Raw genomic sequence first — 19,286 nt, forward strand, 5'->3', positions numbered from 1 at the left:
GAGAGAAAAGCCGATCAGCTGATAGGAGAGGGAGGGGGAGAGAATGAGAGAAGAGGCAGCTGTGCAGCAAAGACAGAATAACTCCAGCTTTGTGTCTTTTTTTTTCATTCTAGCTGAAGTACGGGACGAATCGCGATCCTTTTCAGCTCAATACGGATGTGTTGTAATTTCTCTAGCCCAGAGTTGATCATGACCAATGGCCAGTCCAGCTATGCGCTCAGCTGGTGTAGTATGTCACAGTGACATCCCAAAGCTTTTTTCTTTTATTCGTCGGGAATTACTGAATCTGTCTAGAGCTGGGAGGTCCTCAGAAGACAGAAGTCACGAATGGAAAGAATTCAAACTGTATGTGGTCTATTTCATCACATATGTGCAGTATTGGATACATATGTACCTGACATCTTCCATTAACACACAGGTCCACCTCATACGGTCCACAGGGAGTCCCATCCATTACTCTGTCAGCCATCAGAACTGGGACGTCTCGGCCCACTGGGCTGCAGAACAACATGCATGGCTTATCTGCTCATAAACACACACAAAATCCAGTTGTAAGATGTATGCATGTATGACGTTAGTATGATGTAAACTAATAAAAACAGTCAAGTCTGATTTTGAGCCGGTGTTAATTCGAAATAATAGAAATATTAATGGCATGGTGAACTGGGTTCACAAACAATGACTTCTAAAAGTATTCAGTGACAGAGTCGTGTCAGCTTTTAATGTATTGCTGCCTGAGAGGCTGAAGATCACAGGCATCCAGTACTGATTTCTGTTGATTACATTATGTACAATAGATGATGAATTATTCACAGAAATCTTTCTAGAATTTGTAGCTGCAGTTTTTATACTGATTGGTGAAACTCAGTCTGGTACCATCCAACCTATGCCATATGTTATATGGCATAGATATGTTAAAACAAGTGTGTGATTAAATTGGTGGATGAGTTCTTTTACATTTTGAGAGAAACCAAATGAGTCTATTAACGAATGCCGTGCTGAGGCTGTCATTTTTAGCATTATTTCAGCGAGAACTAAATCAGATAAAAAGTCTGAGAAATCAGACAGAAACTCTTTGAATCCATACAGCCTGTTCAGTCGTCTGTCTACGCTTGAAGCTCAGCCGGGCAGTCTTAGCCTCCTGTCTCCGCTGAGAGCTCAGGCAAGCCAACCCAGCCTCCTCCGTCGTCTGCTGGGGAATCGGGCGAGCTTATCCAGCCAGCTACTTACTCGGCATTGCTGTGAGAGCCTGAGAAGTGTCCTGAGTGGACTGTGTGCACTGCGCAGCTCCAACCAGCTCTGTCTCTGCCAGAGGCCTCCACACCGTCTGGTTCTGATTCAGCTCCGCTCGCACCACACATGACAATATATGATTTGAAAAGCACTGCCATAGTTTTGAAACTGACATCTGATGCCCAGACATGCTTCCAGACAAATTTATAAACTGCCGATGTGCTTCAGAGTTTTACAAACACACTATTGAAAGGCACTGATTGTAATGAGTTCAGAGGGTACTGTGCAGTACGACGTTCTATGGAACTCACCATCATTAACAATAGCAGTCAGCATGCCGCCCTTCTTGTTGGCTTGTTGGTTATAGGATAGACACTGCAAATCTCTGAAGCTGGGTGACCCCTTGGGACAGGGAGGGGCTTCACAGGCCTTGTGTTCCACACTGGCCTGTGGGCAGTGTCGCCCACCTGGACCAGGTCTGTGCCCACACACATGCACACACACAAACACATACAGTGTGAACACTTAGTTTAGAAAACAAGAAGACTGGAGCGTTAGCATTAAAGTAACACATGTAAGCATTACATACATTTCATAATGCCTGTAAGGACCTTTTTAGTACTAAAAGCAGTATTTATTTAAACCTTATTCAGTAGATTAATACATGCAAAGTGCCTTAAACCTCATACTTCTTTTTAATAGCCAGCAAGGGGACCCCTCTTCTGATTGCAAAAAGACCCTTGCTATGTGACCACACTTTATATTAGCGTGTGGTCTTAATCAGCAGCTGCAGTGTTTCTGTTTCGCAGTCAGCATATGTAGTATATAAATGAATACATTTTTCAGAAATTGAACATTTCGGTGCTATAAATCCTTTGTAGACTGATCTCATGAAATATTCTAATCATTTGGCATACTTACTTTTGAATTGTTGTGGGATAAAAGCCACCATCAAAATTAAAATGAAAAAAAAAATCTTGAGATATGTTAAAGTTTACCTTTGAGATTCATTTACAAAAGAAACGTTTTTGCAATATTTTATTTTTTCAGATATATTAACTTCAAATACTTGTGATGTTAATGAGACCAAATTTGAAATCATAACAAAATGCCCCCTCTTTGCTTTCTGGTCTCAGGTAGGCGAATGTGTAATATTAGCAAGCAAATACACAGGCAAACTGGTGACGTACGGAGGGTTGTCACATTTCCTCTGTCTGAACTGGACTCCAGTACCACAGGTCCTGCTGCACAAGCTCCACTGGCTCCATGGACTCCAGTCACCATCCACATGCTGAGGGATGGGAGTCTTACTGACACATTCGCCTGCCCTGCACCACTGACAAAAACATATTAAGATGTTTTCACAAATACTTTATTCGTAATTTATTCAAGCTAACATGCAATATTGGCCTGAACAACCTGTAGCTCTGAGGATTGGTGAATGGATGCAGATTGTTTTTGAGCAAAACAGTCCTACCTTGTCTGCCCCACACTCCGTTCCGTCCAGGGGAGGATCCAGTTTAGTCTTGCAGGATGTCTCTCCCTCTATTAAGCACCACAGCCCAGCACACATAAGGTGCTGCGACATAAAGATGATAACATGAATTCCCATATAAATGCCGGTGTTAACATAATATGTTCAATGTTTCGATTAATTTACCACCAAACTCTTTCAAAACATATTGTTTCTTTTCTCTAGTCTTTTTAGTCAGTAAAGTAAACACAAAACTTCTTGTTAACATCCCACAATAAAAACAAAGCATATGAGCATCTACTGCCGATGACAAGATAATAAATATATATTAGACAGAAAAAAGAAAAGGAAAAAGGGACCTGTCTCCCCCACAACTCGAGCTTGAACACATGCACGTCATCCCCAGCGGGTGAGAGGAAGACTTTTATACATACAGTATTTTTAAACCATTAATTTTGTTAATTTCTTCCAATGAAAACAAATGGTTTTGTGGAATTGTTAGACCCTTACTTTTCATACTAAAAATGCTATCAGCTGGTCACGGGCAAAAATATTTGAAGGTGGGACATTATTGAAAAAGTTTGAGAAACAATATCCTAGTGGTCGGTGTGCATATCTCAAACCACCAAATCATGTAAATATACCACACTGTCCATCAACCCACCAATATGGTGCTGAAAGATGGCTTTTGCATTCCTCAAACCAAATGCCATCACATTCTAGGAATACAACCAAGATCAAGTAATAAAAGCTGACACTTCATGTGCTCTTTTTGACCTGTCAGTAACATTTTCTGATCAAACCACAATAAAACCTTTCCTCTTTCACTCTTTTGCACCAACAACCATGGAGCATGTACTCTACCTCAGCTTCTAGACATTTATGGTTCCAAAGACAAACTAAAAATGCTGGAAAATAGGCTGTGCATCCCCTACATCGAGGTCATGCTCCACTCAATCTGTGCAAGAAAGCACATCACCTAGCAAACATAGATACTGTATTTCAAAATGAGTTTACAAGCCTGAGCTTCTGACAAATGGTCCGGATTCCACTAGCTACCAAAAGGGGACTGACAACTGTATCTCCTCCTTGACAAATAGGAAAGACATGACAAGGTTTTAACAAATTAACATGAAGTAACTTCACCGGCTTCTGATGACCAGGAGCTGAAATCAAATAGTTCTTGGCCTATAATGGTGAACTCACCAGTGGAGAAAGAGCAGAGGACTAAACTCGCACAACTTAGCGCAGTGATCATATCTCTCTTTTATTTTAGTCTGTGATGCAACCAATGTCTCCCTTGCCAGCTCACCTGCAACAAACAAATTGTTGCCTGAACCCATTCACATAGCCATTTAAATTTGTTGGAGTCTCTGTGGCCACCCATCCTTAAACACAGATAGTGGACATCTAAAAATATATATAATATGAAAACACTTGAACTCAGTGCATGATAAGGAGATGACTTTTGCCTATCCCCCAGCAATTTTAAAACTTGGGCCAACAAGTGAGAAAAAACAAATGTGTGACACAGTGTGTGTAACTTTAGGGCAAGTTTATATTAGTGCTGTCAGCAACGCGTTAGCGCGGTTAGCTCGTTAGCGCGGTTAGCTTGTTAACGCGTTAGCACCGTGCAGCCCCTCGCATGGGGCGATCCGCGTTAACAAGCTAACGGAGATTTGCCGCATTAATGCGGTTATGGTGTTAACTTCATTTTAACGAGATTAAGGCTGTCAGCACTAGTTTATATACTTCAATTTGTTGTTTTTTATGGTTTTGGTTCTCTTTATTGTTTTCTGCTTGTGTTATATTTATAGTTCCAAGTCTTTAGGGTTCTGTCTCTGTGCCCTACCTTTGTTCCATGTTTTTTGTTTAACGACTCTTGTCTCAGAGGTCTGTGGGCCTACCAGATCACATCCTGCATGTCCACGTCCCGCACATCCTGCTCAGCCATCAACCAAACCACACTGTCACCGGTCACCTTTCAGGCCCCCTGAGGTTCCCTGCTTCCCTTTTCTCCCTCGTCAGGGTCCTGGAGGGTCTCTTCTTTGTCACCGCCATTGTCCTCCAGATCCATTGGCCGAGGATTATCGCCATCATGGGTGAACCTCCAGAACCTCCAGATCTGCTCCGCAGTCGCTGCCACTTTCCACAGCGGTCGGCCTCCAGAACTGATTCATCACCACCGCTTCCAACGTGGCCGGCCTCCTGAACGGATTCGTTGCTGTTGTTGCCCACTCGGTTGGCCTCCTTAACTGTCTCCTTGCTGCTGCTTCCCACGTGGCCGGCCTCCTGAATTGTCTCGTTGTTGCCGCTCCCTAACGTGGACAGCCTCCAGAGCTGTTATCGCTGACGCTTCCCACACAAGTGACCCACCAAAATGTTTTTCTTTGTTTGTTTATCTTGTTGTGGACTCTGTTTTTGGTTCCTGTTAAATAGTCTGTATTTACATTCATGAAGGCAACTTGAATTGACCATAAAAAGATGTTTCTTTTCACCACTGTAGCCTAGCTGTCAAACAATCAGATCTCTGTTGAGCAAAGCGTTCATTTAAACTTAACTGCTAATGACTTTATACATTTCTTCACAAACAAAATGTTAACCATCATCATAATCCTCTCACAGACATATCACTGCATACAGCTACTTTCAGTAGAGCTGATTTATTTAGACTCTTTTTCTCCAACTGAGCTCTGTCAGTTAAGTTTAGATCAATGTGTCTCCTAGCATCTCCATTAGCACCTCCATGCCTACAAGACTGTTCAAGTCCTATCATTAATTAAGGGTTTGGGATTAATTATGATTAATCTATCTCTATTAATAGCCTATATACTACAGACTTTTATGGTGGCAGTAATTAAACCACTAATTTAAAAAACAAAATCATCAAGACAACTCACCCATCACTGGGGTGAGGTTACTGAGGTAGTTACACAAATCCTTGGTGGCCTTGTCCCTTGGGTGAATGAGGTTCACCCATAGTTCCTAAAGGCTCTGGATGTTGAAGGGCTGATCTGTGAAGGTCCCTCTGGATTGGCAGTCTTATGTGATGGTTCCCCTGGTTAAGAAGTGGGACCAGAGGGTGTGCACCAGCTATAGGGGAATTGCACTCCTCAGCCTCCCTAGGAAGGTCTATGCCAGGATGCTGGAAAGGAGGTTTTTGTCCTGGTCATGGAAAACTGGACTAGTCTAAAAGTGTTTTGAGGACTTGGATAAGGTGCTTCGGGAATCTCTAGGCATAGTCAAGCGGCAGATTGCTTCCACATGGGTGGTTTCAAAATCTTGTCTCTGCTTTGTTGCAGATGATGTGACGGTGTTGGCTTCATTAGGTGGTGACCTCCAGGTCACACTGGAGTGGTTCATAGCTGAGTGTGAAGCAACATGAATGAGAATAAGCACCTCTAAACTTGAGGCCATGGTCCTCAGTCACAAAAGGGAGGAGTACTCACTTCAGGTCAGGGGTGTGTTGCTGCCCCAGCTGGAAGAGTTTAGGAATGTAGGGGACTTCATGAGTGAGGGGAGAGGGAAGCGAGAGATTGACATATGGTTTGGTGCTGTGCCTGCAATGATCTGGACGCTGTACATGTCCATTGTGGTGAAGAGATAACTCAGTGTAAAAGCGAAGCTCTCAATTTGCTGGTCGATCCATGTCCCTATAGAGATTGTAGACACAAGTGGCTGGCCTCTCCCCTAGAGGTAGGGTGAGGAGTTCAGGCATTCAGGGTTCAGAGTAAAGCAGCTACTCCTCCACACCAAAAGGAGACAGTTGAGGTAGTACGGGTATGATGAGGATGCCTCCTGTTCCTGGGCGCCTCTTGGGTGAGGTGTTCCAGGCATGTCCTACTGGGAGGAGTCCCCAGGGAAGTGCCAGGACATGTTGGAGAGATTATATCTCTCGGTTGACCTGGGAACGCCTCTGTGCTCCCCCTTGGTAAGCCAAGAAGGTGGCTGGGGAGAAGGAGGTATGGGACTCTCTACTTAGACTGCTGCTCCTGTGAACACGCCCCTGATAAGGGGAAAAAGATGGATATATGGATGGATAGATAGATGAGTATGCTATAGGGATTTAAGGCAAAGCAATGCAGTGGTTTGAATCAGATATATCTAACTGACTCCAATTTGTTCATGTAAATGGGGAGTCTCTACAGCAGGGGCGGAGCGTGGGGGTGGCTTACTGGGCTTAAGCCCGGGTTGTTTTGTCAGAAGCCCGGGGTCTTTTGGAGTGTAATTTTTTCATAATTAGATGCCTGGCTGACAACTGTATAAAACAAAAAGTACACACAATATTCGAAGCACATAGTGCACACTGTGGGAATTTACGACTGTGCGTGAATCCCCCCTGATATTGGTATGATCCGAGCTCAGGCACTAAGCGACTGAGCGAGGGGGCGGGGCAGCTGCCGCCTGTGAGTGCGCTGTTGGAGAAACGGAGCCAGCCATACTAAGGAGAGCTTAAGTTTGACCAGGTACCAAAGCAAATCATTCGTACTGTACAAATAATGTAAATATGACGGTGCATCACGAAAGATTGATATCAAACTGATCACTTGACCCATATTACGTTACTCGCTCTGCAAGTGAATCAACAAATGGCGAAATGAAAAGCCAAACAAATGCTATTTTTTTTAGAGAGTCTTATCTTACGTGCGTTTATTTCATATTTTCAGTTCTTACCCTCCCCGACTAAATGGGTTTCAGTTATGTACTGAAATTTAAGAATGGACATTAGAGGCTTCTTTCAAAGAAAAAACTCAGGTAAATGTTATTTTATATATTATGCTTTGTATGTTGTTCAGTATATTTCTATGCAAAACAAGAGGGATTTCAGTACACAGCAGGATATTCACATTTGTAACCAGATATTTACACTTTAGGGAGAAAACATAAAACATTTTTACTGTACAACATCAATTTAGAGTAAACTTTTGTTTTAGATAAATATTGAAATATCTTTTGAATTAGTTAAATGTCAGAATAAAGAGAGACAGAGCTGTCTATTTTTTTTTATCACTTTCATCAAATTTAGGAGTACATGTACACTAAGTTTGTTAATTAATAAGAAACTCCAGACGATTCCATCCTGAGCTGAAGAAGCTTCTGATAGGTTCGTAGAGTCCATGTGAGTAAATTGGTGGCACAGCTGTGGATGCATATAAGGCAAAACACAGAGCCTGTTTCTGTGACATGGGAACATCAAGAGATGTCAACCAAAACACCAGGAACAGAACTGTGGAGCTCCATAAGTGTGGCTCAAGTTTGAATACAATTTGGTGCCATTTACAATTAAGAAATACAGATAGTTTCTCTCTTTACTCTTAAAGTTAACAAATATGTTTTTTATATTTATCAATCTAAAAAAATAAACATTTAGTCTGATTTGATCTTACAATTAAAAAAGTGTTTGTGTTTTGATCTGAAGAGTACATAAATATCTGGTTTCAACTGTGTATTTGATGATTGTCAGCACAAAGAGGGAGAGAGAGGAGAATGAGGACAGAACAGAGATGGAACAAGAGCAGGTGAGACACACATGTTAGTCAAATGGTCGTTTACCAAAAGTATCACCGTATCACAGGTCCTCATGTATCTCGTACCTAGTGTTTCTTTTTAGGTTTGCTATTTTTCAAATTCTATATTTATTAAGTTCTGCAGGCTTGTTTGCACAACAAGGCTAAATAATTATATAAACTTTTCTGAATCTAAATAGTGGACTTTGGTAGAATTAAAAAACAAGTGTAGTGCAGGTCTATGATGATTTTTAGTGCTACCATCATCTAGTTCTGATTCTTGTTCTCGTTGGTTAAATCCTAAGTAGTCCTGATTTTGAACTGTTGTAGTCCTGTTTTAATTCCGGATCAGTTCTGGGTCTGGTTGAATTGGGGTTTAGTCCTCGTGTCTTGATGCAGCCCTGACCTTGTTCTGCCTTGCTGCTTAATTAAAAAACTAGTTTAAGGTGTCCTGCACATGTGATATATATTTTTCCCTATATGAAGTCATTCTTTTTTGAACAAAACTCAAAACAGAGCCTATTAATCTTTCAGTCATTTCTACCCCCCCCAAAAAAAAAAAAAAAATCCCACATGCATACTACCCTTTAGGGCTAAGCCCCGGGTGTTTCAAATGTCTGGCTCCGCCTCTGATCTACAGTTATGACGTTTGACAAGGACCAATGCAGTTTACATTATACCTGCTTCCTTTAGGCAGCATTATTAGGCCTTATCTATTCATAAAGCCAAATGACACATACCAATTAGTTAATCTGCAGGAATGTCTTGATGACACAAAGACATGGATCTTCTCTAATTTTCTGCTTCTAAATTCAGATAAAACTGAGATCAATATACTCGGCCGCAGCTTAGGGTATCTAACCAGACTCTTACTCTGGATGGTATGATCTTGGCCTCCAGAAACACTGTGAGGAATCTTGGAGATATTTTTGACCAGGACATGTCCTTCAATGTGCATATTAAAAAATATGCATGACTGCATTCTTGCATATCTCTAAAAAAACAAAACATCCTGTCTCACAGTAATGCTGAAAACCTAGTTCATGCATTTAGTACTTCTAGGTTATCAGGCTGTCCAAAAACCTCACGGATAGAAAAAGCAGCGCATATTTCTCCCATATTGTCTTCTCTTCACTAGCTCCCTGTTAAATCCAGAAGCAAATTTACAATCCTTCTTCTCACATACAAGGTTGTGATTAATCAGCCCTCATCTTATCTTAAAGACTTCATAGAACCAACAAAGAACATTGCTCTCAGACTGTGGACTTGTGATTACTAGTATATTTAAAAGTAGAATGGGAGGCAGAACCTTTAGCTTTCAGGGCCCTCTTCTGTGGAACCAGCTCCCTGTTTGGCTTTGGGAAACACACCCTCTCTACTTTTAGGGTTGAAACTTTCCTTTTTGAGAAAGCGTATATAGTTAGGGTGGCTCAGGTAATCCCGAATCCTCCTTTTGTAACACAGCAATAGGCTTAGGCTGCTGGAGCTTCCCATGATGCACTGAGTGTTTCTTCTTCACTAACCTCTTTTCACTCACGATGTGCTTATGCACCAGTCTGCATTTAGGCACTGGTTATTATTCATCCCTAGCTCACTATCACAGTGTGTCTCTTGTCACACTTTCTTGCTCTACTGACCCTGAACCAGTCCCAGCAGATGACTGCCAGGCTCAGACCTTCCGTGAGCCTGGTTCTCCAGGACATCGCCTGGGCCAATGTGGCTCAAGAGTTGGGAGTTCGCCTTGTAATCGGAAGGTTGCCGGTTCGAGCCCCGGCTTGGTCAGTCTCGGTCGTTGTGTCCTTGGGCGAGACACTTCACCCGTTGCCTACTGGTGGTGGTCAGAGGGCCCGGTGGTGCCAGTGTCCGGCAGCCTCGCCTCTGTCAGTGCGCCCCAGGGTGGCTGTGGCTACAATGTAGCTGCCATCACCAGTGTGTGAATGTGTGTGTGAATGGGTGGATGACTGGTTGTGTAAAGCGCTTTGGGGTCCTTAGGGACTAGTAAAGCGCTATACAAATACAGGCCATTTACCATTCAATGGGAGAAACGTTTCGTCACTCATCTAAGTCTTCAGTCTCAGCTGACAGCAGGTTTCCCCATCCTTATAAGCAGCACCTTTGCACAATGACTGAAACTAGCAGCACTGAATGAACAATGGGTTGCAAGGTCAGTTCCTTGATCATTAATATGTAAACTGTCATGACCATATAACTAATAAGTTAGTTATTAGTTACTTCTTCAAAAAAGTAACTAAGTTAGTAATTGAGTTACAATATTATAAAAGTAACTAATTACTAGGAAAAGCAACTGTTGCGTTATCCATCCATTCGCTTCCGCTTATCCTTTTCAGGGTTGCGGGGGACGCTGGAGCCTATCCAAGCTGTCATAGGGCGAGAGGCGGGGTACACCCTGGACAGGTCGCCAGTCTGTCGCAGGGCCAACACACAGGGACAGACAACCATTTGCACTCACATTCACTCCCACATTCACACCTATGGGCAATTTGGATTAATTAATTAACTGCATGTCTTTGGACAGTGGGAGGAAGCCGGAGTACCCGGAGGGAACCCACGCAAACACTGGGAGAACATGCAAACATCACACAGAAAGGCCCCGGCCTGATGGTGGAATTGAACTCAGGACCGTCTTGCTGTGCAGCAACAGTGCTAACCACCATGGGTTTGCCCACCCTGCAAAGGTGACGGGGCCCTGTCCGGCAAACACGGTTTCTCGAACTGTTGCGTTATGTTTAACGCAAATGTTTAACCCTCTGGGGTCCAGGGTATAACTAGGGATGGGTATCGTTTAGGTTTTATCCGATACCAGTACCAAACCGGTACTTTTGAAACGGTGCCGGTGCTTAAACGGTGCTCGAACCGGTGCTCGAACCGGTGCTTAAAGAATCAAGAACACAAAATTTGAACCTAAAACCTCTCATGTTTAGCTGTTTTTTGTAAAAAGATAACAATGTTAGCCTTTTCTGCAGCTATGGGGCATATATGGTACCACTCTTGGCTGGAAGCAGTGCTTAAACAATGGAAAAAACACAAACTTTGTCCAAAAACCTCTCGTGTTTAACTGTTTTCCACTTTTTCTTTGGTCATTTTAGCCTTTTTGGCCAGGGTGAAGGGAGTATCTGCCATCAAACAAGAAGACAGCTGCATGTAGCTATGATGAGGTTTGCTAGTTCACCTTACCTGCATTAATGTAATAACGTGGTTAGCCTACTCAACGTAAATTACACACGAACAACATGAAGCTACTCACGCAGAGAAGAACGGCTGCTGCTGCATCATCATCCTCATCATTTCTGCTACACTGGCAGGGCTAGGGGCCAGGACTCTCCTCTTCGGGTTTTTGGGGGATGTTGCTAACTCCGGGTCTGATAACAGGCAACCCACCCGCAGTAGATGTGCTCGGTGTGAGGTCTCGCAGCAATCTATCATACGGCGCATTTCTGGGCTTTTAAAAAAAACGCTATGCGTCGCCAGGTGTTTCATCGGATTTGAGGTGTTACCTCCTTTGACAGTATCACAGTATCAGCTTAAAGCACTTGTTGCAGGCTGCTGAGTTTGCATATTTTGCTGTGAAGTACAGCCAGACTTTTGACCGCTTCGCCTTGGGCATTTTTAATCTGTAGCTCTGCTCTAAAAGAACGTACGTACCTGGCCCCGCCTACTATCCTCGGAAACGTAAAATGATTGGCTAGAATCTAAAGTGTATCACAGCTCAGGGAAAAAAAGCACCGAAATAAAGCACCGAAATGTGCGCTGCTTTTCGGTCTGGTTACTACCGTTTATGTCAGAACCGACACCGATACCCATCCCTAGAGGAGAAACATAACTATGTTTCGCTATCCTCTTTAGTTTTGTCTTTCTGTACACCTCTGGACCACCTACTGTGCTGTTTCTCTTAGATCACTCCACAAATCTTCTGTTTTCTCAGCTTATGAATGCTCATATGCTGTTCTGTCATGGATCTGACTTCTATGTCAAACTGAGGATCATCACTGATTATGACAGTTAGTTCTCCTGCTATAACTCATAGACAAAATCAAAATTTTCACTGTAAGAGAATGCTGCATCCAAGCACAAAGAAAACTCCCCTGGTTAACTTAAGTTAAAAGGATAGTGGCTTGTTATTGCTTCATCCAAAAGCACAAAGCAGGAAGCATGGGACAAGGCGTCTTATTTTTATTTTTTAAAAAAAAAAAAGAAGAAGCAACCATTAAACTATTTTGCTATTTATGGGAAGATTTCTGAAATTTTAAAATCCCACCTCCTTTAGTAAAAGCTGCCTAATATATCAAATATTATACACAGGTGCAATGGGATTGTACCTCCATTTCACTGCAGAAGGTTGCATTGGTTCCAAAAAGGATCTGGCACTGTTCAACCACACTGTAGTGCATGCCGGGCAGCTTGGGGGGCAGCTGGACCTGGTAACGCCTCCTGAGGTCTGTGTGGAGTAGGCAGTTGCTGGTTTTTGATCTGTTTGAAATACCAAAAAGAGACATTGATCAGGTTTGCTAACAATAAACAATTTTACTTCAAAAAAATTCTCTTTTCATTTTCTTTTTATTGTCCCATTCACAAGATACTTGACATTTACAGCAGGGATATTTAAACAGTATTAGTTTTTCTTTTGAAAAGAGATATAGGTGTTAATTGATGATATCAACATCCACAATGCATGTTTTTTTATATTTTCATTGTAACTTGACTTTTTAGACAAGACACTATTCCTTGGCAAAGACTTTAGCTAGCTATGTAAACAATGTAAAACAACAGTAACTCGAGAAGAGAGACTTTCCAACTTGTGTTTTGTACCTGAGGAAATTCTCCAGGTCATTGCGACTGCAGGACGACCAGGAAAGATCACTGGGATTTCTTCCTTTCACCCACTCACCAGACATTATATGGGAATAGCCAATGCAGGTGGCGTGGTCATCATCATGGCTCATTCCCATGCTGAAAAGACAGGATAGTATACATAGAGTAGATTGAAGATGATCCCGGACTTCCCAAACTCCCAATTTTTGTACTTGATCACATAGAATCTGAAGCATTTTCTGCACCACAGTCAGCATGTTAAGAATCGCATTCAATCCTCAGGTCTCCAAACATGAACGCTACCATCATTAGTCAGGCAAAGATCCTACACTCCCATAGGTAGACCTTAAAATAGTCCTTGGCAGAAGATTAGAAAAAGCCCCACTCCATTCATAGTACATTATGACCTAATGGGCTTTATCTAGGCTAGACAGTAAGCCAATGATACACTTGCACTAATAAATAGAATAAATTATTGCTCCATCAAAGTCCAGATCAAAATGTCTGGACACAAATATGCTGAAACACTTTAAAAATGACTAAAAGCCACCAACTTACAACATATATAATACAAAATTCTCCACAGAACACACTATACAGGACATAGGTTGTTCCAAATGAAACATATGCACAGATTGCAAAGACAACTCTCCTGAGAGCTATATGCATGCAATATGATCCTGCACACCTGTCAAAGGTTCTGCCAAAGGATATGTGAAGACCTATCCACATGGTTTAGTTAATGTATCCCAACCTCACCCAAGCTGTGCATCTTAGGTGACATAAGTGAATTAGATATTGAAGCACAGAAGATACAATTAAATAATCATTTCTCTGTAGCACTCAGTTGGCACATGTAAACTCAAGTGTTTCAGCCACATATGCAATTAAAGACAGACCTGCAATAGAAATATATCTAGGAACAGAGGTTTGAATAAAAAAAAGACAACAGTAGGCCACATATCCCCCAGTTTTTAAACAAAAAGACTGATAACACAACAACAGCAGCGACATCGATGATGTTATAGTTTAACGTGGAGTCTGTCTACAGACATGCACACACCGTGAAGAGCAATGAGGTGTCCAACACAGCAACGCTGTTCCTGTAATCACCATTGAAAGCTTCATTGTGAAAAAGCTAGCAGGAGTCCTTCATCAGACCACCTCAAACAACGCTGACATGAAGGAAAGTGAACTTTGTAGCTACTCCATCCACCACCACTGGTAAAGGTGGCTGGTTGGCCTCTGTAATCAAGTCCACCTCCCATTGTAATGTTCTGTTTGAACGCTGCTACAGCTTCTAACTTCAGGCTTTTGTCACCAACTTTCTTATGACAGTGCTCTGTGCAATTTTGCATCGTCCTCCAAAGTAAAAACAAAACATTTATTTAAAATGTTTGCCAGTGACACTTATGATCACTTTTTAATTGTTGGAGACTAACATTCATGTATGTTGTGAGTCCAGACCGCTCATCAAAGTCTTTCTTGACCGTATTTACTCTTAATCTCACTCAGTTGGTTGCTGACCTGACACATAAAAAAGGTCATACATTGGACCTTGTGTGACACGTTATCTTAGGCTATCTACCAGTGCCTTTTTCTATTGGTGTCCCACAGGTCACTTCCTGTTTCCACATGCCTGGTGCATAGGTTAAACCCTTGTGCTGGATCCCAATTCTCTACTGCTTTTAAAGACTCATTGTTATACTTGCTTGATGACAGTTATCTTGATGTTGAATGCCTTATTACCCTTTTTAACAATACATGCTCTGAAATATTGGACTCTGTTGGCCCTCTGAGGAGTAAGCATCCCCGGCTCAAAGACACAACCCGCTTTCTCAGAGGCACCTGCAGAATAACAGAGAAAATGGAAAAAGGATAAACCCCACATTTACTTTAAAATCCTTTTGGACACGCTTATCAGAGAGCTGTGAAATCAGCTAAAGCTATTTTTTTTCTTGCAACTGGTAGCCAAGAATAGCCAGATGCTTTAAGTTCTTGAGTCCCTGAATCCCTCCTCAATCCTTGTCACTCGGACCACATTGTGCTTTCAACTCTGCTGTGTCAACATTTCTTTGAGTGTTTTTTAATGGACAAGATTTCTGGCCTTTAATTCTCGTTTTCTACTTCTACCATAGATTCCTCGGTTTCGCCCTCGTGCTCAGCTGTCTTTTGGTCTGAGCCAGTCACATTCTCCTCTCTGTCTCAGGTAGTTAACCAGCTACGTCCTGCAAAATGCATACTTAGCAGCAATGTTCCCTCTAATGTTTCATGTGTCTGAGCGAACACACAAACTCCCTGAGCGTCCCTTTGGACCACTGTGAGCAACAGTAGACGTGTGCACTGTGGTCACGCCAGCATCGAATCCATGCAAGTTACATGTTTATTAAAATAATCAAATTACAGCATTTATGTTAGACTACTTTTAATTAACTGTTTTAGTCCACTTACAATGAAAATTAAAAAATCTTGTTCATGACCTATGCAGCATGTTAACACTATTGGAAGGAAAAATAACTTGAACTCCAATTTTGAAAACACAACTTTCTTTTTTCTATTTTTATAAAGCTCTGACTTGTATTATGAGTCTGTGGTCTGGAGGAGAGTCTGTAACTCTGTCTGCAAAATACAGTAAATAATGACCAATGCTGGGCAATTAATTATATAGTTACTTCTTGAAAAAAGTTACTGAGTTATGCAAACAACAAAGTTTTTGCAGCTGTTTACCTAAAAATGCAGCCAAGGCGTTTTTTTAAATAAACATTTCAAACTATTTACAGAACGATCAGCTGTTCTGCATCAAATCTGATGCCACACAAATTATTTGTGCCACTCCAAAAAATAATTTCTGTCCACTATGAGATAAAGGAGAACAACAGCCTGATACCTGCAGGCAGTGGTGGTCCTAGCCTGTTTGACGCCCTGGGCGAACACCCCCTCTGGCGCCCCGCCCCACCACACACACACACACACACACACACACACACACACTCATGAAACATATTAAGTAGTGTACATTAGCATAAAACTGTTGTCGGAACCATACTGAATTTCACCTGAGAAACATGAACAGGCACACACACACACACACACACACACACACACACACGAAGAGAGAGAGAGTATGCATGGTATGCAAACGGCTACCAAACAGCCATCATAATACGTCATACAATGCGTAAAAAAGATTTGTGTGTGGACTTAGAAAAAAAAACCCTGCAAGTTACAAGTACGGATTTTGACCCTATTTTTCTTCCTTTCATCTGATTGGTCAATGTCATGTCAATCACAAATGTAACAATCCAATCAGAGAACAGATGGGTTTGGCTGTCGAGGGGCGCTTTTTTTGAACTGCAGGTCTTTGAAGGGAATAAATGCCCTTTTACATGCCAACCCAGCGTTTTCCTTCATCACCACGAAGGAAAACAGTCTGTGGTCGTCCGAGTTTGGTGATTTTTGTGTCACAGGTCTACGTGTTTAATACAGGGACTTCCACAGCCTTTTCAACAGCGCTGCGGACCGCGGGGTGGGGGCGGGCAGTGTTTTGGAAATGACAGTCTTCATTACAAAGCTTTCTTCGTTATGAATTAGCATACATGTTTTTATTGAACATTTGAAGAACCAGCAAAAAAAACCAAACTCTTGTAGAGGACATAAAGTCAGAGATAGAAACAACAAGGAGCAGGTGCATCTAGTACAGGTAGAGCTGCTGCAAAAACCCACAGAGCTCAGCAGCCAGCACAACAAATTCTGGATCCTTTGCTTTTAGTTAGCATTAGCAGCACATCCTGCGTCCGATGTGAAAGGACTTTTATGCTGCGCGCTGTGACTCACAGCAATGGTCCTGGGTCAGCCCTGACTTTGTGTTAAACTAATCCTAAAGTAATAATGGTATTTCTAACCACTGATATACCACAACTTTATCCTTTCAACAGCTACTGAAAGTTAGGGGACCTAGCTGCTATCGGATATTTATATAGCGATCCTCCAGCTTCAAACTGTATCACCCTTCAAGGACCTGCAGTTCAAAAAAAGCGCCCCTCGACAGCCAAACCCATCTGTTCTCTGATTGGATTGTTACATTTGTGATTGACATGACATTGACCAATCAGATGAAAGGAAGAAAAATAGGGTCAAAATCCGTACTTGTAAATTGCAGGGTGGTTTTTTCTAAGTCCACACACAAATCTTTTTTACAAGTACAAAATATTTATGACCACATTTTGAGCCCATACCTGTCAACCACGTTGATTAGCTGCGTATATACAAATGTGAATCGCATCATTGGCTGGACTATGGGATAAGGCGGCATTGTTCTAATCCCATACGGGAGCAGCCAGCCACTGACTGACTAACACTGCAAAACAGAATTGTTAAAGTATTTATTTTAATTTCAATTCAGGTTAGATTTTTTTTGTGCGCAACGCAGATTTTCTGTGCGCAGAGACCGCGGCAGCAGTGCGCAATTGCGCACTCGCGCAGCTTAGAGGGAACATTGCTTAACAGTATTCCTGCTCACTTTAACCTTCGAACCCCTTAATCCTAAAGAATTTGCAATAACTTGCATTTTTACTAATATATTTTTCATCATTTAAATTTTGTGCCATATGTCTCAGAATATCACATTGTTGTTTATAAGAAGCTCACAATTTCAAATTCAAAAAACCCAAATTTAACATGGAATGATTTTTTTCTTTTATAATTTTAAGTTTTTACAACATACTGTGTAGTATTTATACTGTAAAATTAGTTCCATTTTAAAACAAAAATACATATTTACTAGGGGTGCAACGATATTCGTATCGATATTGAACCGTTTGATACAGTGCTTTCGGTTCGGTACGCATATGTATCGAACAATACAACATTTGTAATTTATTTTATCAATTTTCCTTCTGACGATGCTGTCTGTGTTGAGCGCTCAGTGAATCTGTGTTCGACTACTCCGCCTAGGCTGCACTGTCGAGCGCAGATCCACTGAGCGCTCAACACAGACAGCATAGTCAGAAGGAAGAGCGCAGGGCAAGCTAGCAAGACAGAAGTTAAGCTCTCCTTGCAACATTCAGATCTGGCGTTTGGAATTATTTTGGTTTTCATGTGACGTATGACCCTGAAGGTAAGCGAGTCATGGACTAAAGTAAAACAGTATGTTGGATGTGCCATGCAATGCTCAATTACATTGGTGTGAACTAGTGTGTTAGCGCAGTTAGCTCGTTAACGTGTTGGCCGTCTAGCCCCATGCACGGAGCGATCGGCGGTAGCTCGTTAACGGAGATTTGCCGTGTTGTGGCGTTAAGGTCATTTCAACGAGATTAACCTGAAAGCACTAGTGGGAACACAACGAATATGACTGCACATTTACGCCGACATCATCCTAGTGCAAAGACAAAAACAACAAGCATGCTACTAACTTTAGCCGAGTCATTTAGACAGCTGTTAGCACATGATTCTCCTTATGCTGCTGAGAATATAGCCCAGAAGAAGCGGATAGTATAGCTTTTATTTTGGAAAGAGCCATTTCTCTGTAATAAACTCTCTTTTCCAAAGATGAGTGATTCCTCAATCAGATACAGGGCTTGCAATATTGCTAGCCCGACGTCCCGGAGCTAGCGATTTTTTCAGTCGGGCTACCAAAATCTATCTCTTCCCTGCCCGTCGGGCTATTGTAGGAAAAATATATGTCAATGCTTTTGCATTCTTTCAGAAATGTAGCTGGGTAATTATGTCATTGGCATCGGTGAGCCACTGTCAATATGTGACATATTGAAGTCGCGTTTGAATTTGCGCTTGTTTTTTTGCTTTCACTTTGCAATCGTGTGAACTGTGTATAGAGAGCGACAGCACTGATCTGTGAGTGATGATAATTTGTGCACCAATTCCTCTGACATAGTCTTATTAATCGTTAGCTTACTATGCAAACATGACAAGTGAAATCTCCCGCAGCAAGCTTAAACATGTGAGAGGTTGATCGCGCAGAGAATCGCTGAGCTTATGTGAGTGAGCGTGTAAAAGCATTTCAGTTCTGCTGAGCCAAATAAGACAGGTCAGGGTGAAGAAGTGACAGCCAAAGAAAAGCTTACCACAAAACGGAGAAGTTATGACAAATCGACTATAAGGCAAAAAGAAAGTGCAGCTTTATGGTTTCATGGACAAAAGAATTTCTGTGGCTGCAATATGATGAGCTAAATAACCAGGGCTGCACATAAGTGGTCCGCAGGTGCGCATTCGCTGTCAAAATAAAA

The 19,286-nt window shown here is 41.9% G+C and overlaps 1 protein-coding gene across 4 annotated transcripts in view; it reads right to left on the reverse strand.

Annotated features, from left to right (window-relative positions):
• adamts17 (ADAM metallopeptidase with thrombospondin type 1 motif, 17) overlaps positions 1-19,286 on the reverse strand; it is a 112,299-nt gene that overhangs the window by 31,297 nt on the left and 61,716 nt on the right. For all 4 annotated transcript variants that reach the window (XM_040002140.1, XM_040002141.1, XM_040002143.1 and 1 more), the window contains 6 exons: positions 13,042-13,182; positions 12,552-12,702; positions 2,711-2,812; positions 2,424-2,569; positions 1,545-1,711; positions 395-522 (listed from right to left, as the gene is read on the reverse strand). In XM_040002140.1, coding sequence (XP_039858074.1) covers positions 395-522; positions 1,545-1,711; positions 2,424-2,569; positions 2,711-2,812; positions 12,552-12,702; positions 13,042-13,182 — 835 coding nt within the window. The remainder of the gene's footprint in view (positions 1-394; positions 523-1,544; positions 1,712-2,423; positions 2,570-2,710; positions 2,813-12,551; positions 12,703-13,041; positions 13,183-19,286) is intronic.

The sequence above is a fragment of the Simochromis diagramma genome, unplaced genomic scaffold (assembly GCF_900408965.1).
Source record: "Simochromis diagramma unplaced genomic scaffold, fSimDia1.1 OVJJ01000430.1, whole genome shotgun sequence".
NCBI classification, from domain to species: Eukaryota; Metazoa; Chordata; class Actinopteri; order Cichliformes; family Cichlidae; genus Simochromis; species Simochromis diagramma.